The 24,836-nt window shown below is 63.5% G+C and overlaps 1 protein-coding gene across 3 annotated transcripts in view; it reads right to left on the bottom strand.

Moving 5' to 3' along the window:
- NSD2 (nuclear receptor binding SET domain protein 2) overlaps window positions 1-12,119 on the bottom strand; it is a 47,653-nt gene extending 35,534 nt beyond the window's left edge. Inside the window, exon 1 of one of the 3 annotated variants that reach the window (XM_045834263.1) lies at window positions 11,986-12,119. Coding sequence is in view for 2 of the 3 variants with exons in the window: in XM_045834262.1 (XP_045690218.1) it covers window positions 11,056-11,130 (75 nt within the window). In the remaining variant the exon portion in view is untranslated. Of the gene's footprint in view, window positions 1-11,055; window positions 11,670-11,985 lie in introns of those variants that run through there. The other 2 variants (XM_045834262.1, XM_045834261.1) reach the window with 2 other exon arrangements.
- Between the last annotated feature and the right edge of the window lie 12,717 nt (window positions 12,120-24,836).

Below are 24,836 nucleotides of genomic sequence, written 5' to 3'. Positions count from 1 at the left end.
GACCCGAGAGCTGGAGCAGTGGGAAGACACCCGTGCTCCCGGGCGGCGGGGAGGCTCCATGCGGCCGCGGTGCCAGCTCCTCCCGGCCTGGCCCGCGGGTCACACGCACCCCCCCGCCATCAAGACCCCGACGAGTTCTTCTGTGGACGCCAACAGGCTGATCCGACACTGCATGTGGCGGCAAGAGGCCCGGAGCAGCCAACACAACAGGACGGACAGGAGCAGAGCAGCGCCTGGCGCCACGCCCCGGACCCGCTGCCACGGCGCCGTCCCCGAGGCCGGGCGGTCCCCGAGGCCGGGTGGTCCCCGAGGCCGGGTGGTGTTGGTGAGAGAGCAGACAGACCCGGGCGTTTAAGGAGTCATCTCAGTACGCCAAAGTGTGCAGGTTCGATTCCTGGTCAGGGCACACACAAGAGTCAAACAGTGCCCTGGCTGGGGTGGCTCAGAGGACCGAGTGCCAGTCTGCAAACCGGAAAGTCGCCAGTTGGACTCCCAGTCAGGGCACACACCTGGGTGACCAGCCAGGTCCCCAGCAGGGGGCGCATGAGAGGCAACCACGCATGCATGTCTGTCTCCCTCTCCTTCTCCCTCCCTTCCCCTCTGTCTGAAAATAAATAAGTGGAATGAGAAAGAGAAGAGAAGAGAAGAGAAGAGAGGAAGGAAGGAAAAGTACATGGAACAAACCAATGTCTCTCTCTCAAATCAATAAATTAAAAAAGTTTTAAAAAGAGGAAAGACGCTTCACTTCCTCTGTCCCTGGGAAAATGCGCACTAAAGCCAGTGAGATCCCACGGCCGGCCGTCGGAACAGCCGACCCAGCGCCCGAGGCCAGCAGGTGCGGACGCGCGCTCCCTGCCGGTGGGGCAGGCACAGTGCAGTGACCCTCTTTCTCCGTTTGTACCTACCTTCAGAGGTGGGGGAGGGAGAGAAGAGAGAGGGGAAGGAGGAGGGAGGGAGAGACAGACAGACAGACATCCATCTGTCGTTCCACTTATTTGTGCATTCACTGGTGGACGCCTGCATGTGCCCTGACCGGGAATAGAACCCACCACCTTGGTGTACCAGGGACGACATTCTAACCACCGAACCACCCAGCCAGGGCAGTGCAGTGACTCTGGAAGGTGGTTTAGTGGTTTCTTACAACACCAGACACACTCTCACCGTACAGTCCAGCAATCGCACTCCACGGTGAACACCTGCGTGTGCTGAAAACTCACACCCACACACAAACGCTTGCACGTGGGGGTCCACAGCAGCTTTACTCACAATTGCCAAACCCCGGGGGCAGCCCAGGTGTCCTCCAGGGAACGGGCACGCCAGGGCCCGCCCAGACAGCGGAACTCGACTTGGTCTTAAGAAGGAAGGACCGTCGGACACCTGCTGCACGGGGATGACCCTTGAAGACCTGGGGCTCAGTAAGAGGAGCCGGTCACAAAAGACAAACACTGCAGACCCCCACTCCCATGATGCCCCTCTGCGGGCAGACTCGCAGGTACAGGAAGCAGAGTGGAGTTTGCAAGCGCGTGAGGGAGGGGACCGTGGGACACGGGTGTCTTGTGGAGACAGTTCCCGCCGCGAGGAAGCAGCTGGCTGCAGGCTGCGGCACAGTGCAGCCGCTCCAGGTGCCCCCGAGCCGCACACCGAGCGAGGGCCACAGCGGTCGACCGTATGTGGGTCATGTTATCACCACACACCTCTGCCCTCGGGGGCTTACACGCCAATGGAGTCCCAGCAGCAGCAGCACCAGGGAGGGCGGGACAAGGCCATTTTCAGAGGACCATGACGGAAACTGCCCCAGAAAGAAGAGGGAACTAAAGGAGCACTGGGCGGGGGAGAGACACAGTGGTTCCAGAGCGCCCGGGGCTCTGGCCCAGACAGACAGACAAACACAGATCCAGGCCTAGGCGCAGCCCCTCACACTGAAACCACAGCCCACTGGCGGCACCGAGGGAGCCTGAGCACCCAACTGCCCAGCTCCAACTGCCCGGCCCCAACTGCCCGGCTCCAGCAGGAGGCCCCGGGAGCGCTGGCCCCCCTTGGCCCCAACCGACGGCAGGGGGCGATATCCCTCTAAAGCAGGGGTCCCCAGCCTCCCCCCTTCCAGTCCATGGATTCCTCCGGCAAGACCGCCCAGGCTCCGCCTCCTGTCTCCCCCACTGCCACCCTGGTCCGAGGCAGACTGTCCCCATGGAGCCGGCGCCTGGCCCGGAATGGCCGGGTACTGCTGCTCCGGGTACTGCTGCTCCAAGGGGCGGGGGGAGAGCCGGCCCCTGTGAACCATCGTTCGCACGGGCGGGGGGGGGGGGGGGAGGCCAGGCCTGGGAGCATCTAGTGCCATGAGAGACACCAGAGGATGCTCTGCGGGGGGAGGCTGGGCTGGGCTGGGAGCAAAAGGCAGAAAACTGTACTTGAACAGTTAAAAAAAAAGGTGCTCTACAGCAAGAGCACACATCCAGAGGAGAGACCGGGGTGTGGAGCGGAAGGGACCAGCGGTCGCTCTAAACGCACTTGCATCTAGAAAGAGCGTGGGGCTTCCTTTCGCACACTTACCAACACTCCTCCCAGGACCCTCCAGTAAGACGGCAGAACGGGAGCCCCGGCTGGCGCGGCTCAGGGGACTGAGCGCCGGCCCGCAAACCAAGGGGTCCCCGGTTTGACTCCCACTCAGGCCACAGGCCTGGGTTGGGGGCCAGGTCCCCAGCGGGGGCGAGCGAGAGGCAACCAATTGATGTATCGCTTCATCTTTCTCCCTTCCTTCCCCTCTCTCTAAAAATAAATAAATAGAATTTTTAAAGCAGGTGAGACTGCCAGGTGTCAGCCATGTTTTCCCTTGCAAAACACCCCAAGGTAACACACGCAACACGTAACCGGGGTAAGAAGGGAAGGCAGCCCCGGTGCAGCCTGGGTGAAAGGTGGGAACAGGGGCGTCCGAGCCGAGAAGCACCACTCGGTGTCACCAGCGGCCCTCCCTAGGGGGCAGGGAGGGCCGGGCGTCCAGGCGCAGTGCTGCTCTGTCACAGGGTCGCAGACACCACGTGACCGACACGTCCAGTGGCTGGGAGTCTGGGCAGCCTCCACCGGGCCACCGGGACCACAGGCCGGTGTCCCTGCGCAGGGAGGGGCAGCATCTCTCTCAGCAGAGGGTCGCCTGGACAACTGGCGACCAGCACCGTCCTCACTGGCACCAGGCCTGCACCAGCCTCTGCACACGGAGCGGGCAACGAGGCACACGCCCCCTCTCGCAGCGCTGATGGTCTAGACCGAGACTTCGGAGGGGAGACGAAGGCCTGGGCTGGGAAGGGGGCACTCGGGCGTCCAGCTGCAGCTGCTCTGCTAGCCCGGTGACGCAGCAGCGCGTTGGCCTGGGGAGGTCTCAGGGCCGAGCCAGTGGGAGCCCTGCAGGGGGGAGGGGACAGGAGCAACTGGGAAGGCACGTGCACCCCACCATGCCCCACCATCCCCCGCCTCCTGGCACCTGGTGCCGGCCTCGCCCAACGGCTCTGGTCCCACCTGCGCCGAAGGCCGGTGACAGGACCCACCCTGCGCGGGCACAGAACAACGCCCGCGAAGAACAGCAGTGCCCGCTGGGCCCTGACCCGGTGCCACCCCAGCATGTGCCCCTCCGAGCAGCTGGGCCTCTCCCGCAGCACCGCGCCTGGGACGGTGGGGGGGGGGGGGGGAGCTTCACGCTGGGCCCTTCCCGGATTGGTTCCCGGGGCTGCCAAGGGGCTCCAAGCCACAGGCCAGAAGACAGCGCCCAGGCGACCGCCTGCCGGGCAGAAGTCTCCGTCCCCTGGCCAGGTCCCCGGGTCCCTTGAGCACTGCTGGGGGTGTGGATGGGTGGGGCTGCTGTGGAGAATGGCCGGGTCCTCAAGAAGCTCCACGGAGAGCCCCCTTGCCCCCCAGCAGCCCCACTCCCAGGGCAGACCCGGGGCAGTGAGAACACCCATGTGCACCAGCACACGAGCCCCTGCGCTGCAGCACCCCTCGAGAGCAAACGGCCCCGAGCCCACCCCCGCCAGCGGCAGGGGGCAGGCGCGTGCCCACCCAGCAGTGCCGGGCCGCTGTGGGCAGGAGCTCGGGGCCCAGCGGGGCTGCGGCGGGCCGGGCCCCAGGCAGGAGCAGGCTGGGCACAGCTGGAAGTGCTCGCAGAGACGCAGAGACGGCGGGGGCTGCCGGGGCGGAGACGCTCTTGGCACGGGCTTCGTCCGGGTGGCAGGAGTGTCGGCACCAGTGGTGACAGCTGCGTCACACTGAGAATGGACGAGAATCACTGAATCGTGCGCTTCAAAGCATGGTTCACGTGGTGACTTCCATGCGAGCGAGCTCCACGTCCACTTTGAACACCCACCGGCATCGGCCGTGCGGAGCAGCCCCCTCCCCCCCTCGGAAGCCTGCGCCGGGCGCGACGGCCAGCCGGCCCCAGCGGGGACCACCACGTGGGTGTGAGAGCCCCCAACCCCGCCTGCTGAGGAGGGTGCGCCCCCCTGGGCTGGCTGTCCCCCTACGGCTGCAGCACCTCAGCCAGGGAGGGCCCGTGGGGCGGGGGGGCGGGCACCGCTGCGCCACACCTGCACTACTCTGGGGCACGGGAGGACGCTGTCTAGTTCCAGTTCTCCCTCAGAGTGTTAAAGGAACATTACAAAAATGTAAGAATATCCCCAAAATACCTAAAAATTGCGGCGCTGTCACACCGTCACCTGCTGCTGGGAGGCAGGAGGCGGCGGCCAGGGGGCCCCCTCGCCCCGCCGTGCTGCCGAGGGAGGGGGTGGGGGGGAGTGGGGAGGAAGGAGCAGCACGGGGAGGAAAGAAGGAAACGTGGAGACCCCGCTGGCGGAGCACCTGCGCGGCGGGAGTTCCCAACGGAGGCAGGAGACCCGGCCGGCCGGCTCCCCCAGAGGACACGCAGGTGCCACGGACGCCACTGTCTCAGAAGTGCGCGTGGGGACCGCAGGGCGCTGCCACCCCACACGAGCCGGACGCTTCCGCCGGCACGTGCCTGGAGGACGCGGGCGAGGGGGACCCTCGTGCACCGCTGTGGGTGGGATGCGGGTGGGCGCAGCCACCGCGGACAGCGGTGCAGAGGGTCCTCGAAACATTAAAGGCGGGTCTGCCTCGTGACCCCGTGGCCCCACTTCTGGGAACGTGTCCGAAGGAGCCCGAGGCGCCAATGCAGAACGACACACAGGCCCCACATCCCGCAGCAGCACCTGGGGTCACCAGGGCGTGGGGGCAGCCCAGGGGCTCCTGAGGGGCAGCCGGGCAGCCGGCGGGTGCGCACGCTCGGACCCAGCGGGCACGTGCTGAGTGAGAAAGTCAGACGCAGAGGGCCAAGTAACCACAGGACTTCACTTACAAGTGGACCCTAAAAAGAAAAAAAGACAAATACCCCAACCAAACCAAACCAAACCGAAACCACCCATAGATGCTGATAATAAGCTGACAGCTGCGGGGGGGGGTGACAGAGGAAAAAACTCGAGTGTCACCGACACCTCCCCCCACCATGGCTCTCTCAGCGAGGGCAGCGGGCGTCCCAGTTTCACCCCAGAACCCCGCCTCTCAGCCCACCGCCCTCCCCGCGGGCCACCACCATCCTTCTCCTGACGGCCACCAGCCCCTCACGGCCGCAGTGCTCAGCGTGGCGGCACCGGGACCAGGGAAGGGCTCCACGGGACACAGAGGGCCAGCCCCGCCGCAGGGCCTGGGCCCAGCCGGGGGCGGTGGCCCGAGAGGCCGCACTCCCAACAGGCCCGGCGGACCGGACTCGGGGAGCCGAGTCCCGTGGCAGCCACTCGCTCCTCGGCCCAGCCCAGAGGTGCCTCTCCGGCTCGGGTGCGGCCGGGAGCCCCCCCAGCCGACAGAGGGTGAGAATACACGTGCCCCCAACAGCTTCCCGTCGTCGAGAGACACGTCCCTTCTCGGTGTCCAAGGCAAACCATGGGGCCGCACCCGTGCCAAGGGGAGGACCCCACCTAGAGCAGGGACACCGGAGAGCCTCTGCCCAGCCGGCAGCAACCACGGACGGCCCGTGCACAGCCCGCACTCGGCCGACCGCCCCGGGCGCTGCCTCCCAGGGCCCGCAGACCCACCCCACCCCACCCCACCCCACCTACACTCTCACGTGCACGCACACTCACATGCCCCGCTGCAAACCGCCCACTGCTCTTAGGAGGAAAGTCCTCACTTCAGCCTGGAAGAGCCCACCCCCACCTCTGCAGCCTGTGTGCCCCCAGGCCCCTCGCCCCGGCTCCAGCCACACAGGTTTCTGCCCCTGCCCCCGCCTGCGGGGGACTCGCGCACGCCCGCGCCCTGGCACTCCCCTGCACCACCCGGCGCGCACCAGGCCCCAGTCGGGCGGCGCGGCCCTGCGGGACCTACAAGATGCGCCCCCCTTTCTTCCTGGCTCTCTCTCGCCCTGCAGAGTTCCGACTGCAGGGCGGACAGACCAGGCAGAGCCGCGCGTGCCGGGCGCCCCCGCCCCACGCCAGGCCTGGCCGGGCCGCCCGCTCTCAGCCCTCCTCAGAGGCACGTGCAGCGAGCCCAGCGTGGCGCTGTGTCCGCAGGGGTCTGGACGCAGCGCCGACAGGGCCACAGTCTCCTCTCAAGCACAGCAGCTGCTGCGGCAGCTGAAAAGGGGGGAGTTCCTCAGCAGCGAGGCTAACGGGAGCCCCCATTTCCGCCTGTGCCAGAGACGAGTGGCGTGCAGCCGAGTCTCGCCCCGGCCCGCCCTGCACGCCAAGGAGCACTGTGAGCCTCGAGCGGGAAGCCCTCCGGCCTCCCCCCACCCACCCCCTTCCTCCTCGTTGACCGGATGGGTCTGGGTTCTGCTGCTGGCAGCTCTGCAAGGAGAGGTCCGCTGTGTTTCTCCCACGCTGTGTTGCATGTAAATTGGCTGCTGGCAATAAAGACCCAGGTTCAATTGTTTGGCAAGACTATTTCATGGGTTTTTCAAAAACGTGGTCCTTTGTCCACTGGCTCTGCCCTGTTTTCCCCGCACGACACAGGTCTGGCCTCACCGCCATGGCACACACGGCTGACGGCCCGTGGAGACAGGATGCCCCACTGACCGAATGTGACGGCCCCTCCTGCTCCAGCACAGACAGCCATCCGTTAACCGGGCCCAAGAGGCAGAGCAGCAGGTCCCCAGGGCACGGAACCGGCTCAGGCCCACAGGCACCCCGGTGGCGTGTGGCCCAGTGACCCTGGGCCTCCCCGGGGAGGACCCCACGAGCCTCTGAAGGGGTTTGCAGCGCAAAAAACCCACGTGAGAAGCTCTGCACAGATGGCAACTTGACTTCAAATCTTCTAGGGAAAGCAAGACAGAAGTCTCTTCCGTCTAACACTATTTCAATGTAAAAAATCTAGGAATTCACATGTTTATGAGATAAAAACCTTCAGGAAAGCAGAAGGCTCAAAGCTATCCCCCTTGTTAACTGACTGCCCCTGGGCACTGCCCAAAACCCAGGGGACAAGCCCGAGGGCCCTCGCCCCCACAGACTCACGACCCAGACAGGAGGCCAGAGAACGCACGGCGCGCCCTGCCCGGCCGGGCCGGTGCTCACGGGAGACCAGGCTGCCCGGCCAGGGGTGGGGCGCGATGCCCCAGGGAGGGACAGCAGCGCCATCTCCGCGCCCCGCCAAGGACCGGCCGGCGAAGGCCTGGAGCAGCAGGCGAGGACCACACCCCACCAGAGCCCCTCCGCCGGACGAGCTGCACAGCCCCAGGGCCGCGCTCGGGCAGGCCGGAGCTTCTCCGCGGGAAGGACGGAAGTAGGCGAGAAACAGAGGGGCCCCTCCCTCTGCACTGGTCCACAGTGGGATGGGGGCAGCAGCCCCGTCCTCATCCTGCAAACTCTGAACCCCAGAACTCCTGGGGCCCATTCCCCCAATTCTGAGTCCCACGCTGACCCCAGCCCACCGATGCTGCCCCCCTCTTGCATTTGCCCACTTCTCCTCCCGCCACCTCCTGTGCTCGGGAAGGCCACGGTTCTCAATCACTGGTCCATGAGCCTCCCTGGGACCTGTCACCAGCCCAGGGTGAGGTGACACCTGTCCAACCGCACACCAGGACAACATGCTCACGCCGCTCCCTCCCTGTCAGCTGCTCCCCTTCCGGGAAGTGTTACACCATGCACCTCGTACAAGGGGCTGGGGGACCGCTGGTTCAGTCGCTGAGCGAAGGAGCCCTCGGGTACCGCTCCAGCATGGGCGCACGAGAACCACCAAAGCTGCCCTGGTTGCTGTGGCTCAGTGGGCCGGCGGGTGTCGCCAGCTCGATTCCCAGTCAGGGCACACGCCTGGGTTGCGGGCCAGGTCCCCGGGTACTGGGATATTTCTCTCCCTCTCTTTCTCCCCCCCTTCTCCTGTAAAAATAAGCAAGCAGAAGTTTTAAAAATCTAGAGGACAGGCGGAAGAAGGTCAGGAAGGAGGAAGCTCCCTCCCTGACAGACACCTCAGTGCAGCCCGGGAGACGGACAAGCACGGGACCCACGCGGAGGCCGGAGGCGAGGGCTGCAGCGGAGGGCGGGCGCGGGGGCGGCAGGGCGGGCAGGGGTGGTGTGCGGGTGCGCAGAGGGGAGCTCCTGGCAGGCCAGTGCCACCGCCTGAGGCCACGCACAGCTGGGCGGCAGGCCGGGGACCCGAGTGGCTGGAGCACAGTGAGAGTGGACGGTGGTGCAAAGGCAGGTGAGGCACAAAAGGTCAAGGACACACCCCTAGGCCTCCCAAACCAGACAGCACCCAGGGTTGTGGGCCAGGTCCCTGGGGGGGGGGGGGGGGCAGGCGAGAGGCAACCATGCAGTGATGTTTCTCTCCCTCTCTCCCTGTCTAAAAATAAACAAAATCTTAAAAAGAAACAAAACATGGTCTCCACGCCCACTAGCAAAGGCCCGCACCCGCGGGCTCAGCCTGCCCTTTGCAGCTCCGGCCCCGTGTGTCCCGTGAACTACCGAGCACCACAGACCGCCAGCACCCCAGAAGGTAGGGGCTTGCCCTCGGCCACTGGCTTTCTGGGAGGCAGATGCAGAGACAACACTCGCTTGAGGTCTGTCTTGGTTTCGTGTGACTAGCACACCGAGTGCCACCAGATCACAACCGATCCACGGATGGGGAGTGCTGCTGAGCCCCGGGGTGACCTGCTGCAGGCTCCGCCTCCCGAAGTGCTCGCTGTGAAGGACCGCTCGGGACGGACGGACAGACGGACGGCCACACCGCCGTGTGGAGACTGCGCAGAGCAGGAGCCTAGCCCCCGAGCCTCCCCTCGCCCCACCTAGGACACGGCGGGCGGCGGGCGCACCCGGCCCCTCCACCTCAGAGGCAGGCCGTCAGCTGCAGCTCCGTCCGCTGCTGTGCTTGCGTGCGCCACGGCCGATTTTCCCTTGACATCGGCACTCGCCGGGGTGGGGAGAGGGGAGAGAGGAGGCCTGCCTGGCAGAGGGGCTGCGGCTCCCCCAAGGAGAGCAGGGCAGCCCTGGGCCGGCCCCTCCCTCCCCAAACTCGGCCTCCTCGGGCCGCTCCCCTGTGCTGCAGCGTGGTCTACGGACAGCACAGGCAGACAGGCCGGGCGCCGGCACTCGACCCGGCTGTCGGGTCACGCTGAGCCCTGGGCCTGCAGCTTCGGGTCTACTGAGCGCTGCCGCGATGGGGTGCCAGCAGAGGCGGTGACAGTCCTCTGCCTCCAAGAGCCCAGCCCACAGGGGAGAAAGGTCCCAGGCAGCCCCTGGAAGGCTGGGGCTCTGCCCTCAGGCAGCGAGGAGAGCACAGGGCCACCCCACCGCAGTCCACACAGAGGCCTGCAGCCGGCTGCGGGCACCAACGTGGCGAGCAAGGACACCTTCACTGCAGTCCGGCACCAGGGAAGGGCTCCGCTGGGCTCCGGCGGCTGCGACGCAGCTCCAAGACGGCGCCTGGGGGCCAAGCAGCCCGCCCAGCAGAACACCAACCTCCGGGCACGCCGAGGGTGGGAGCAGCGAGCCTGCGCCTCCCGTCCCCGCCGACGGGAGCCGCCCCTGGGAAAGATGCTGTGCCCGGAGCCGAACGAGCAAGGACGCAAACGGGGGCGACGAACCCCAGCACCACCGCAGCCCACGCCGCCACACGGGCTTGGCGGCCAGGACCCCGAGCCTCACACCGCTCACGTTTCGTCAGTGCTTCCCATCTCCCCGCCAGCGCTCCTCAGGAAATCCAGTCCCACCTACTTCCACTCGGTTTACGCTGAAGCAGTAAGCCCTAAGCCCTAAGAGGAAGTAACCAATTAGTTTTCGTTTACATTCGGCCCTGTGAGCGAGCCCTCCCAAGCTGGACTGCCTGCAGGAGGAGAGGGCACCCAACAGGAGGGAGGCTGGACCCCTGGACGGGGCCGCATGGCCTCTAGCCCCCGGGACTCTGACCCCGCTTCCTTGACTAACACGCCCTGGGGCAGGCGTGGTTGCACCAGCCCCGGGAGTAAAGCGGCTGCATGGGAAACGCGAGCCTAGTAGCCACCCCTCCTTTCCCCCCCCCCCCGCCAGCCTCCACGAGCCCCAGGTGGTGTCTGCTCACCCTCTGCACACGGATGCGGCACGTGCGCGCGCACACCGCACAAACCGCCCACCCTCCTCTGAAGCTCCCTGGTCCCACACCCTCGGGCTGGACCCTCCGGGGCTGGGACGGGCTGGGGGTGGGGGGCGGGCTCTGGGTGCCGAGGAGAGGGGGCACCCGAGCTCCGCACAAAGCTCCCACCCATGTGGTCCGCGCTGGCAGCCACGGCCCGAGCTGAGGGCTGAGAAAATGGAAGAGAGGGAAAGGAAGTGACTCAAAGCCAGCGTGCTTCGGGCATGAGTCCTGCTCCCGGCGGCCGCGGTCTAGCTCTGAGCCAGGGCCCGGGCAGGCCCACGCGGGAAGGGCTCCTGGGCTCCGGCGCTCGCTTCCTCCGCGCTACCCTCCGGAGCTGTGGTTTTCCAGCGCCGACGCTCTCCCCGCGTTTAAATATGCAACGAGGGCATTTAAACCGTTTTGGAAAATAAGAGTCCAAGTACCGGCGCACGGACGGGAGGGCCAACTTTCCCTCTTACTAACCTTATCCCAAAGCACACGGAGCGGACTCGGTATCCCCCAAGCATTTAGGTTGGTTAGCGACGGAGGAACGCACATCCTGGGGTTTAACTCATTTAAAAGTCGAGGCCTTCGAAGTCGGAGCGCGGGCTGTCAGTCAAGAACTTCCCTAACCGGCTCCCCCGCCGCCGGTCGCACGGCTCCTCCGCGGCAGCTTCGGTTCCCACGCGCGCCCCAGGGCGCCGGGTCCCTGCCCGGAGGGGACCCCCGCCGCCGAGAAGCGAAGTCTCGGCTCAAACGTCAAACCCGGGGCCGTGTGCGTCCCGGGCGCCGCGGGAAAACACCAGGGCTGCAACGGTCCCGAGCCCTTTCCGCCCGGAGTCAAGAGCAGCGGTTTTTAAATGCCTCGATTTTAACCCGCCCTCCCGGCGGCTGGGGTCCGGCCGGCGTGCGGACCGCGGCCGCGTTCCTGCGCGCCCCGAGGAACCGCGTTGGCCCCGAGGACCGGGGGCACCGAGGCGAGGCTGGGCGCGGCGCGCGCCCGCAGCCCGGCACGGTCCCCGCGCCCGGCGTCCGCCTCCACCTGCCGAGGCCCGGTCCGGCAGCCGGGCGGGCGCCCGTGCCGACCAACGGCCGGCGCCCGCCAGTGTCGCCCGAGGACCCGCCGCAGACAAAAAGCACCTCCCCGCCGCCCGCCGCGCCCCTCCCACCGCCCGGCCCCGGCCCGGCCGGGCCGGCGCCTCACAAAAGGCCGGCCCGGCCGGCTGGGCGCCGCCGCGAACAAAGGCCGCCTGGCCCGCAGGCCGGCACAGGTGCAACCGCCGCGGAGGCCCAACATGGCCGCGCCCGCCCGCCGCCCCGTTACCGCCGCCGCCGCCGCCCGCCCGCGTCCCGGCCGCGCCCCCGGCCCCCCGACCCCCGCCCCACTCTCGGGCCCGCGGCCGCCCCAGTGACCTGTGGTACGTCGCATCCTCTGGCGGCGGCGGCTCTCGGGCCGCGGCGCTGGGCTCCGCGGCGGCGGGGAGGGGGCCGGAGCCGCGGGAAAGGAGGGCCGAGGGAGGGGAGGGGGCGGCGGCGGGCGCAGCGCGGCCAGGCCGAGGCTCTCCGCGCGCGGCGCCGACCCCGCCCCCCGCGCTCCCGCCCGCCGCCGCCGCCGCCGGGCCGCCGCCGCCGCAGAAGCCGCGGGAAAGTGCGCGCCGCTGATTGGCTGCCGCGCTCGCGGGCTGCGGCCCGGCCGTTCAAATCCGCGCTGGGCTAGCGGGGAGGGGCGGCGGTCGCGGGCGGGGGCCGGGCGGGGCCGGGGGACCGGGGCCGGGGGACCGGGGCCGGGAAGCAGGGGCCGGGGCCGCGAGACCTCGCGAACCGCCTCAGAGCAGCGCCGACGCGCGCCCCGCTCCCGCTCCTCAGGCCAGGCGCGCGCCAGGCGGCAGCTGAACCGAAAGCTCCGAGCCGGAGAGGATGAGGCCGGGCGAGCCGGCGTGCTGACGTCACGGCCGCGCGCCCAATCACCGCCGAGGAGGCCGCCCCGCGCTACCCGCTCCGGCTCGCGACGAGGGCCCGCCGCGCCCTCCCGCCCTGCGCCCGCGCGCGCCTCGCGCGGGAGGCACCCGGGACAGTCGAGGCAGGAAGAAGGCGCGGGTCCTGGAGCTGCCGCCCCAGCGGGGAAGGCGGCGGTCGGGTTTCAGGGCGCGTGCACGCGAAAACCTAGGTGGACCTCGCCGGGTAGCGTGGAGGGACTCCCGCGCTGGAGAGGAGGTGCAGAGCCCCCACGCCTGCGCTCCTGAGCCCTGCAGTATGGACTTGGCAGAGGCGGTCACAAGCAACTACAGGGATGGGGGGACCGGCCGACCCCGGGGTGTTGCGGTCTTCCTGCGGATTACCTGCATAGCGAGGGTTCAGCCGTCCTCCAGCGTGCGGGGCTCAGGGCTGGCCTGGAGCTGGGTGCTTGGGGGCCGGCGGGGGGTGGGGGATGGTGGTCAGAGTCAGAGATCCCAGTCCCTGAAACTGCTGGGGGAGGTGCCATTCCAGGGAGGCTGGGGTGGGGCAGAGGCCCAGGAGTGGCCTCTGGTCGGAGTCCAGCGTTGGGATGATCCTTCTGGCTGTGGTGAGCAGAGCAAGTTGGTACAGCGGGCACGGAGATGCGCCCCTCAGGGTTCCCATCGCAGGTCTTCCTGCCCAGCCTCCTGCGCCAGCTCCTATAGAATCTGCCTCAGTTGCAGAGAGCCACCGTGATCACCGCCACCAGTCCCACCCTCGGACCGGCCACATCCGTGACAGGTTGGAGTCCAATGGGCTGATCAGTCCTGCCGGTGCGGGTCTCCAGTAGGTAACGCTCACGGAAGAGAAATGGGCATTCAGACTCCCCACCTTGGCCAGCTGCAAGCTCGAGCGGCTTCCCACACTCCCTAGTGTGTGCCCAAGCCTGGACAGAGTCCTCCCCAGGGTCCCCGGGACAGTGGGACCGTTCACCCTTCTGTCTGGGAACTGTACGGTGAAGTCCTGCTGTGTGCCGCATCCTCGCAGGGTGCTGGGGGTCCTGAGCAACAGGAAGAGATGCCCCTACCGCCAGGAGCCCCTCCCCCACCAAGGAGTCTATCTGGGCGGCCCCTCCACATTTGCATTGGGCCATATCCCTCTGGCTGGGGAAGGACTGGTGCCCTCTGGACCCCTCTGCAGCACAGGCCTAGAAACTGAAAGCCACCCCAGCACCTTTTCAATCCCTGCAGTAGAAGATGAATTGCCTCTGTATCTCATTTTATTTCATAGACTTGGAATGAAGGCTCCTCTTCCAGAAAAAAAAAAAAAAAAGTCTGATTTAGAATAGTGCAATCAACATGTAAATTTATTCAAAACATGCAAGTGTGTGTTTGGATTTTCTTGAAGACAGTGATGAGGAGCTAGCTGGTCTTTTTCTGCCCAACGGGGGCCTCCCTGGGCCCCGATGGCTGTCTCTCGGGGGCTCTGAGGTCTTTTCGGCAAGCCCGGCCAGCTGGACAGCCGCCAGCCCGACACGCGCCAGCGGACTTGCCCTGTGGACTGCAGAAAGCGGAAAGGTAGATCCGGTCCACATCCCCAGGTACACGTCCCTAACGGGTGCACTCACCTGTGAGGCTCCCAGAGGTGGGCACTGGAGTCTGGGGCAACTACTTTGGTGCACACATACACGTTGGCACTTCTGAGAGCCTGGGTAGCTTCCCCCACAGGAGGGGCAGAGAGAACACCTGTGCCAAGGGAGCTGGCCTCGGGCAGGCTGGTGAGGGCAGGAGAGGCGCAGCCTGGAGCCCAGCGGGCCCAGAGGTGTGCACGGCACTCAAGGACGGCCGAAGCTGGGGCTGAGCCTTATTTTGGTCTCTCTGAGACTGTCACTTCTCTGAATGAAAACTGTACACGGACAGGGGCACCTGCAGCTGATGGAGGAACTAAGAATCCAGTCTTATGTCCTTCCTTTTTTTAATAGAGAGAGGAAGGGAGAGAGAGAGAGACATAGATTTGTTTTTCCACTTATTTATGCATTCAATGGATGGTTGATTCCTGTATGTGCGCTGACCAGGAATCGAACCTGCACCCTTGGTGTATCAGGACAGCGCTCTAGCCAACTAAGCTGCCTGGCCAGAGCAGAACCCAGCTGTGACACGAAGTGGCAACCCCAGACAGACCAGAGGCCTTCCCGAGGGCAAGGGCTGCCCTGCTCGGACTGCTGGGGTTCGCCCGTCCTCCATCTTGGCTCCCACCTGTCGGCCCCACCCCCACCCCCTGCAGCCAGCCTCTCAGGCGGAGGCGGAGTCTGAGCTGAGCAAGGCGTTTAGGACCAGGGTACCCAGACCTGCCTGCTGGCTCTGGAACCAGCCCCGCAGCCAGGGAGCACGAGGTCGAGCTGAACCAGAAGTCCCTTTGCCGGCAAGGCCTGCAGCCTCACTGCCTCTGGCCGCCTACTAACGGCCAGTGGGAGCATCCGGCTGCAGGAGGCACAGTCCACTCTCCCCTGCGAGTTCTCCCCGTGGCCCTGCCTCCCCTGCTCCTCTTCCTCACAGGTCTCGCAGCTCAGGGCCTGGACCTCCCTGTGAGAGCTGCTGCCACAGGCCGGGCCCAGGCCTCAGCCAAAGGAGCCCTGCAGCCCCAGCTTGGCCTCCCCATCCCCCACCAGGGCCAGGGTCCCCAAGGGGCCAGGCTCATTGCTGTTTCCATGGGGATGCATGCACTCTGACCCCAGCCTTTCTCCATCCCCAGCCAAATAAAGAGGGCTTCCAAGTGGAAACCAGCGGTCTCAAGCCGCCCCTCCTCCAGTGCCCCCAGTGGCCCCTGCCTCCAAGGAGAGGAGGGAAGGGAGGTCCCGTGCCTTCAGCCCAGGGCAGGGCCTGCAGTGGCAGCGGCAGCGGTGGGGGTGGGCCTTCCCACCCCCACCTTCCCAGAAGCCCCTTCCCAGCCCCGACCACTCTATTCTCCAGGCTAGGAGCTAGACTTCCCCAAGGCCGGGCTCTGCCTTGGCTCCCACCCAGCCCAAGGACCACCTCAGTCTGCTGGGACAGCCGCAGGAGCCGGCAGCCAGCAAACAGTACTGCAAGCCCCCTCGGGTCACAGGGACCACCCCTCTGACGAGCAGCAGCCCCTGTGAGGCAGGGACATGGACGTGCAGACTGAAACCTTGCTCACCCCCCACCCCAAGTCTCAGCTGAGAGGCCTGAGCAGGTCCCCCACCCTCTCTGCCCAAGCCCTCTCTCTGCCCGCCGCCCTGGGGCTGGCTGACGAGAGCTCCCAAAAGCCTGAGGTGCCTGTCGTCACCTTCAGTAACCACCTCCGGGACAGCTCAGGACCAGGGTCCAGTCCTGGGGGCAACTGCCGACCCCTCTTCCCCGCAAGGGCTGCTTCCTGGAGATTCCGCCCCAGCCGGCCTAGGACGTCCCACCATCCTCCAAGGAGTCCACTCCCTAAACCCTCCCCTCTTCCCCTCTCCTGCTGCTCTGCCCGACCACCACCTCCCACCAGTGACCGCCAGGGCCTTAGTCCAACTTCTTTCCTGGAATGAGGGGCAGCTCTCTCCTCGCTGGTTCCCCTGCCCCACTTCCTTCCTCTCCAGCCCATTCTCTACACCCAGCCCCGGGGGGGATTTTTTATAAACCACAGGATTGGCCATGTTACCCACCAGCTAGGCCTCCCCGTGCCACCCACACAAACCCCACTCCTCAGCCAGCCTCGAGCTGGATTTGGGGGAACGGGGAGGGCACCCAGCTCTGCCTCTCCAGCCCAGCCTCTCCCCAGAGCCCCCGTCTGTGCAGCTGACTCCCTACTGGACATGTCACCCTCAGGACAGCCACGCACACCGGCCCTGGGCAGGCACTGAATCGAATGTCTCCTCTCCCCCTGCCCATGCCCCGTCTTGGCTGTGATACTACTTCCTCCAGAAGCCTACCTTGACCAGCCCCCACCCCGGTCTGGCGGAGTCCCCCGGAGGGTACCCACAGGACCCCACAGCCCGTGCTTATCTGCAGTGCTGCCTGCAGCTGGACTGCCAGGCTTCCCACCCGTGCCCTCAGGCCCTCAGTGAAGTGCCACAAAACACACAGTAACTCTCTGGAGGTGTTGGAGGCCAGGTGCCTGAAGGTGGGGTGTGTGCAGACCCCTGCTCCCTCCCACAGCTCTCCGGGAGAATCTGCCCTTGCTTCTTCCTGGCTTCTGCTGGTGGCCGGCAGGCCCTGAGTGTCTCCCTCGGGCTTGTGTCAGCCTCACTGCAGCCCCGGGCTCCGTCTTCACCTGGCCTTCTCCCTGTGTGCTCCGGGTCTCCGTTTTCCCTCCCCACGACACCACTTATTGGACTGGGGCCCCCCTAATGAGCGCACTTAACTCGATCACCTGCAAAGACCCTGTTTCCAAATAAGGTCGCCTTCACAGGCAGGACGTTAGGACCTGAACGCGTCTCCTGGGGGACGCAATTCAACCCACACCTCTCTTTCCAGGGGTACGACCTCGGGCGAGTGTGAGGCCTCTGTCTGTAAAACGATGGCAACAGCAGCGGGGAAGGAATGGCAGCTTCGGGTCCGAGCCCGCCTCCCCGAGGGCTCGAGCTCGCACCTGCCCAGCGGCGCTCCCTCCAGAACGCAAGGGAAGCGCGGGTCAGGGGCCGGCAGGGGCCCGCAGAAGCCTGGCCGCGCCGGCGCTGCCGGGACGAAGGAGCACGCCGCCGCTGGGCCTCGGGCCCGCGGGGTTAGAGACCTACTCGCCCACCGCCGTCAGCCTCGGGCCGTGGGGTGCTGCCTTGGAGCCCCGCCCTGAGTCCCGCCCGCCGCCCATTGGCCACGCACCTCGGGGCCCCGCCCCCTGGAGACCCCGCCCTGCCGCCCCAGCCGCGACTCTCCTTCCTGCCTCCGGACTCCACGCCCGGGGCGGCAGGGCTCTTGCGTCTCCTGGGTCCTTCCAAAGGAGGGGAGCGAGACCCGCGGACAGAGGGCCACGGAGAGAAGACTGGCGGCGACCGACGCCGGGCCGCACGCACCCCTCCTGCGCCTCCCCCGCCCCGTCCTCCGCGCAGACTGCACCAGCGCTACGACCACCCAGGGCCTGGCCCGCGGCCAGCGCTGCCCACGCACTCAGGCTTTGGCTAAAGAAACATTGTTTGGTGCTAAAGTAACACTTCTTTTTCTAATTATGAAAATTGCAGGGAATTAAAACCCGGAAAGGCAGGAAAAAATAAAATAAAAGTTCTCCCCCTGAGCCCTGGGCCAGCAGTGAGATGTAAGACTGGGAAGCTCGGGGAGAGCTCCAGGTGCAGACAGACAGGCCTCGCCAGTGTTGGGGACGGGCCAGAGACAGCAGCCTGGCGGACAGCCACACAGGGACACGGGGCGTGCCCTCTCCCTCCCCCACTCAGTCCCCTCCCAAGCCAGATGGATACCTCTTATTATATTGATTGGAATAATTTTACATTTACATAAAAGGTTTCCATAGTAGCTTTGTCAAAACCAAGAAACCGACCTTGGCCTGTTACCGTGAACTAAATGCCAGACATGATCAGAACTCACCCGTTTTCCCACAGATGGAGAAGGGTCTCTTAGAAAGCAAATCCGACCGAGGCTTCTGCTGGGAGACCAGGACGGAGGAGCCAGTCCGGGCCCCGCCTCCCACTGCAAGCAACCATGGCAGGGACCAAACCGATGAGGCAACACTTTCAGGGGGCGGGAACAGGAAGTGCAGGACTGTGACCCCAATGAAGGGAAATTCCTGAGGTCACCTTGAGCACCCCAGCTCCCACTGTGTGGTTAGCCTCATGGCGCAGGGAGGTGGGGTCCTGGGTGGACCCAGGACGCACTGCGTGACTGAGCTGAGGGGCTGTGACAGAGCTGTCACCAGTGGAGAGGGCACTGTGGGAGAGGCAAGCGTGTGGGGGGCAGTCCAAGACGCCCACTGTCCTGGCCCGAGGGCTGGGCTGCACGGGCTTAGGGTGAGGCCCCGGATTCACCGGAGAACAAAGGCCTGGGAGCTCCGGCCAGGTCCAAGTGGACACTTTGTTCACGCTCCCTGACCATCCCTGGCATATGTTTGAGACACCAGGGTCCCTGTCCCAGCACCTGGGGCCACATCCTAGAGCAAAACGTTCTCTAGGCACATCCTGTCTGTTACCGCTTGCTGGGTATCGTGTAACCCGTGAACTGGGTTCACAAGAACCACAGACATCAATCATCACACGCAGCTCCTTTTGGTCAGGAATTCGGGAGTGGGCGCGCTGCACAGACGTGGCTCGAGGTCCCCTGTGGGGCAGCAGACAAGAGGTTACCCAGGGCTGCCACTGTCTGAAGTCTCGACGGGTGCTGTGGGTGGGCCACCAAGAGGGCTTACTCCGCAGGTGCTGGTCGCCGGCAGGAGGCCTCCGTCCTAACCCCACACGGGCCTCTCCGTGGACGGCTTGAATGTCCTCCCAACGAGGGGGACTGGCTTCCCCACAGTGGGAGTTCAAAGGGGAGGCCGGCCGGACGGGGGCCTTCAGTGATGTGGCCGTGGTAAGCACGCTCTGCCCCTTCCGGAGGAAGACACGGCAACCTGGCGACTCTGGAGCACGCCATCCGCAACCACCACCACCGACACACACCGAAGAGTGAGGGCCCGCGAGGACCCAGGAAGACGTGGCCAGCACCCAGGAGCGCGGCCAGCCGCCGGGCCCCACCCTGAGCCCAGGGTCAGGCTTCAGCGCGGTTGTCATAAGGTGTTCGTTCGGTAGTTAAGGAAAAACACGGTCTCGGCACAGAAAAAAATGACTCAACAGAAACGTGGAAGCCATTCAAAAGGGGAAAATGAAAACTTTAGAAGTGAAAAGTGCCTAAGTGACGAAAATCACTGGGTAGGCCTGGAAGGGGGTTGACAGTGACAGGGGAAAGAGTCGACGGGCTTATGCACAGTGACGACCCCGACTGCAGACGGGGAGGACAGCACCATCCGCAGTCCGGGAGGACGGGGAGGACGACCCTGTCTGCAGACCGGGAGGACGACCCCGACCGCAGACGGGGAGGACGAGGAGGACGACCCTGTCTGCAGACCGGGAGGACGACACCATCTGCAGACGGGGAGGACGGCGCAGTCCGCAGACGGGGAGGACGACCCCGACCGCAGACGGGGAGGACAGCGCCATCCACAGTCCGAGAGGAGGGGGAGGACGACCCTGTCTGCAGACCGGGAGGACGACCCCGACCGCAGACGGGGAGGACAGCGCCATCCACAGTCCGAGAGGAGGGGGAGGACGACCCTGTCTGCAGACGGGGAGGACAGCGCCGGAGAAACAGTCGCAGGCGCTCGACGGTCCCAGCGGAAGGGTTTAACGCGAGCCACGAAGCCAGAGAAAGAGAGGCAGGAAAGGGACAGAAAAACACATTTGCCAAAATAAGGGCCAGAACTTTTCCAGACTTGACAAAGACACTGACGTCAACGTCCCCGGCGTCCAGGGAGGCCCCAGCCCCGCGCGGGGTCCCGTCTGCGACGTGACGCGAACCGCAGGCCGGCACTTCCGAGTCCAGCCAGGAGGGCTGGCGGCGCGGAGGGAGACGGTGGTCTTCGCAGCCAAAACTGCGCACGTTCGCAAACTTCGCCCCACTAGAAAGCCACGCGGACCCACTGACTTGCCAGCGTCTCATGCAGGGGCCTCTTTCGCTTTAGAGGGGCTGGGCCCCGGGTCAGAGTGTGACCGGGAGTGGGGTCGGTGGTGCAGGGCGGCCATCGGAAGAGAAGGACAGAGAAGACAGAGTCCAGGCCCAGGCGCACAGATGACGGAACGCGGGTCCAGGACGGGGGCGGGCGCAGAGGAGGCGAAGGAGGGACTCCTGGCCCCTTGAGGAGGCCTGGGGAGTACAGTATTACCTGCAGGGTAACACTTCCTTGCTGGGCTGTACCTCACGCTGCATGCCAGGATTCCTGGAAAGTCTAGATGGAACAGCAGTTAAACAGTAAAAGAAAGTCTTTCCACTGTGGCTGGTGTGGCTCAGTGGATTGAGCACAGGCCTGCGAACCAAAGGGTCACAGGTTCAATTGCCAGTCAGGGTGCATGCCTGGGTGGCGGGCCAGGTCCCCAGCAGGGGGTGCACGAGAGGCAGCCACATGTTGGTGTTTCTCTCCCTCTCTTTCTCCCTTCCTTTCCCTCTCTCTAAGAAAGTAAATAAATAAAGTCTTTTTTTAAAAAAAAAAGTCTTTCCATCTTTTTGCAGAAGATAGGAGTGAATATCTGTCTGGCCTTCAGTCAGGGAATATTTCTCTAAAAGGATGGTAGAAAAAACCATTAGCTATCAAAGGAAAGATGGACAAATTTGCCTTAAAATTAAGAAATTCTGTTCACCAAAGGACTTCAAACTTCCAAAACAAACTTGAGGAAGAAGAATAGGATGGAGGTCTGCTAACACCACATATCAAGACAAGTTACAAAGCTGCAGTAATTAGCTCTGGCCGGTGTGGCTCAGGGGACTGAGTGTCAGCCTGTGAACAAAGGGTCGCCAGTTTGCTTCCCAGTCAGGGCACATGGCAGGGTTGTGGGCCAGGTCCCCAGTGGGGAGCATGTAAGAGGCAACCACACACTGATGTTTCTCTCCCTCTCTCCCCCTCCCCACCTCTCTCCCATTTCCGCCCCCCCCTAGTTTTTGTCCATGTGTCCTTTATATTTGTCCCTGTAAACACTTCCCATTCTCCCCTGAAATTCCCTCCCACAAATAAGTCTTTAAAAAGAAAATGAGTAGAGCCACTGGGTATTGACTTGAGTATAAGCGGAAAGGCCCAGCAGCAGAACGGTCCCACCCATAACCGAAGTACCACTGTAACTCAGTGGGGCGTGTAAGCTGTTTGCTTCCGTAACACATCCTCACGAACGGAGTGGCTTAAACAATGTCCATGTATCATCCTACAGTGTGTGGCCCAGAAGGAAATCGGACTCAGGTGTCACTGCCTAACAGTGAGGTGTCACCAGGAGGACTACACTCCTTTCTGGAGGTTCTAGGGTTAAGTTCATCTTCTTACCTTTTCCAGCATCGGAGGACAGCTTGCATTCCTTGGCTCCAGGTCCCTTCTTCCGTCTCAGAGGCCGCCACGTCTGTGCCGGTCCCCCGCAGGCCGCGCCTCTGTCACCAACCCCCCCTCTGCTTCCCTCTTCGGTTTCTAAGGATGCTTGACCACTCTGACCCCGCTGGACAATCTCAAAGTGCCTCATATGATCATCTTGGAAAATCCCTTTTTCTGTGTAAAGTAACAGACTCATGAGTCCCGGAGTCAGGATGGGACACGGACATCTGTGGGGGCCAGTACTCTGCCTGCTGGGTAGGAAGGAAGGTGGTCTTGTCAATCAAAGGTGCTGGACCTACTTTGTTCCCATCGGGGGGGAGTCATCTTTGATGCCTGCCTCACAACGTACAAAACAAACAAACGTCAGTTCCAAACGATCATAAGCCTGAACGCGAAAGATAGAACAACTCTGTTTCTAGAATAAGACGTAACAGGATGTCTTCATGACCTTGGGGTAGCGAAGACGTCTTCAAACACAAAAAGCACTCACCAAGAAAGAGATCAAATCATTACATTCAAGAACCTCTATTCGTCAAAAGACACCATCAGAGTTGAAAAGATAATCCACCGAAGGGGAGAAAATGCTGCAACACGTGCATCTAAGGACCTACATCTGGAACACACAAAGAACTCTCACAAGTCAATCAGAAAAAGGCAGGTGACCCATTGGAGAAATGGACAAAAAACTAGCTTTCCGTAGCCACTTTGCAAAAGAGGAGAAACAAATGGTCAAGGACCTACGAGAAACTGCTTCAAAATGGGTAGGCACGAAAGGAATGCAGAATGAACCGCAATCAGCCTCACATCTCCTGGAGTGGACTTCACAGGAAGACCGAAGCAAGGGCCGGCGGGGACTCCGCTGGTGGAGGAGGGCTGAGTGAGTTGCTGGAACCACCCCGGAGAACCGTTCATTCGTCAGTAGCTACAGATGCTGAACTTCAGTGCACCCTGCCCAGCAAGTCTACTCCTGTCACACGCCGCCGTGTGCAACAATGTTCGTGGCAATGTTATTTGTAAACAAACTGGCTGTTGGTGTAACGGGATACTGCACAGCAGGGGGAAAAACTCACGTTGCCCACAATGCTGGTGAATTTCATAGACGTAATGGCAAGGGAAAGCAGGCAGACAAAAAAAGGCATACACTCTGTTTGGTTGCATTTCTGTAACGAGGAAAACGGGCAGAATGGATTCTTGGCTGTCGAAACCAACCGGAGGAGAGGTCATCTCTCAGAGGGGTGGTGTCAGAGCGGGAACCAGGCGGCTCCTGAGAGCCGACGGCCTCTTGCCTGGATTGGACAGGGGAGCCGTCTGCCCGCGGGCCTATGGAAAAGGCTTCTGGCTGCACTGAGGGCTTGGCTGCCTCGCTTCACTGTAACGCCGGGAAGTAGAATGAAAACGTGATTTTAATTCAAAATGAAAACTTCATTTTGAAGGTTTATAAAAATATATATTTGCCATCACACTGACCCAGCAACCCAGCCTCTTGGGATCTGTCCTTGAATCCACTGTGCTAAGTTCAGGTGTTCTTTTTTTCTTTTTTTAAGATTTTATTTATTTATTTTTAGAGAGGGGAAGGGAGACGGCAGTGTGTGGTTGCCTCTCGCGCGCCCCCTGCTGGGCACCTGGCCTGCAGCCCAGGCCTGTGCGCCGACTGAAAATCGAAACGGGGATCCTTTGGTTCACACGCAGGCTGGCCTGGATCCGAGGAGCCACACAAGCCAGGGCCAAGTTCCGGCTTACACACAGAAACCTCCTCAAAGAACAGAACCTGAGAACGGCGTTTTCTCAGTCACGTAAGGCAGGCCGAGGTTGGCAGCCTGGACGCCTTTCTACTCTGTGGCCGGTGGCGCGTGGCGGCGGCGGCGAGCAGAAGGCTCAAGGGGCCGCCTGTGCTTCAGAGGCCTGTCCCCCGGAGTCACGGTTCTGGCTTCAAGCGTCCTTCTCTCGCCAGCTTGCGTGCTCCGGTGCCTGACTCCGAACCCCGGTCAGGCCCGGCAGCCCCCCCCCCCGCCCCCAGGTGAACCTGCCCCTGTCCCTCATCCACCTCCTCCCCCCTTCCTCTCTTCCCCAGTTTAAATGTCCCACTCAAGCCTCACAGTCACTCTCTTGCACACACCGCGACCTCACTTGTCCCTCCCTTCCTTTGTCGTACTTCCGGGCAGAACCCCGACCCGCCCAAGTCCAACTCCACCTGCTGCCATGGCCGATGTGCAGCTCCAAACCCCTGCTGGGTCTTCCTCTGGCCTCCTGGCCCCTCGCCTGACCCCCGCCCCAACCCCTGGACCGTCCTCTACCCCGGTCCCGAACCGGAGCCCCAACCTCGTCTCTAGCCCGAACCTCTGACCTCCCTGACTGGGGCGCGCCTGCTGCCGGGACATCCCATCCCATTGTTTCTCTCGACTCTTGTCACTCGCGCAAACGCAGGCTACTGTGGAAGGTCACGTACAATTTGTGGGGAGAACAGGGGAGAGGATGAGGAAGCCCCCCAGAAAGGAAGAGAAAAAACAAAAAAGAGCCCGCAATATTAAAACAACCTCCTGGCTGGTGTGGCTCAGTGGGTTGAGCGCTGGCCTGCAAACCAAAGAGTCACCGGTTCGATTCCCAGTCAGGGCACACGCCTGGGTTGCGGGGTCAGGTCCCCTCTGGGGGCGTGCGTGAGGCAACCACACATTGATGTTTCCTCTCTTTCTCTCTTCCTTATCCTCTATCTAAAAATAAGTTAATTAACTAAAAGCATAAAACAAACTGGATGTGCCACGACTCCGTGCACTTGCACTGTGGCACGAAGAGATGCAGGGCGGGAAGACGGCTGGCGTGTGGCAGTGGATCACGCATTGCCAGGGGTGGGATGCCTTGTTTATACTTCCTTTGATAAACTTGAAGAGGCTGCTGCAAGTACATGTTCTTTAGGTAATCAAAAAACCCCACAAAGTTACTGTTGAAAAAGGGGTTTCTCTGAAACTCCTACCTGCCTGAGCTGCAGAGAACTCGCAGCTAGCTGGTACCCAGAAGCTACCGCCACAGCACTCCCGCCCTTCTGTGGAGACCTTATTTTTGTCTTCTCTCTCCAACCTGATGGAGCTGGGCCATGGGTGAGCCACCCAAAGGGCAGGTGAGCAGCGTTGCCACCTGTCTTCACACTTGGCGCCTCCGGCACCAGAGGGAGGAGAGGGCTTTCCTTCCCTCCCCAACCAATGTCTTTGGAAGTCCTGCACACAGAGACACTCCTGCTGGCCCACCGGTCACTGCCTCCTGCTCAGCCCTGTCTCCAGCCAGTCGGGGCC

This window comes from Phyllostomus hastatus, unplaced genomic scaffold (assembly GCF_019186645.2).
Source record: "Phyllostomus hastatus isolate PE091 unplaced genomic scaffold, TTU_PhHast_1.1 phas_contig_196, whole genome shotgun sequence".
Classification (NCBI taxonomy): Eukaryota; Metazoa; Chordata; class Mammalia; order Chiroptera; family Phyllostomidae; genus Phyllostomus; species Phyllostomus hastatus.
Note: the sequence above shows the minus strand (reverse complement) of the source record. Positions and strands in the feature narration are given on the sequence as shown.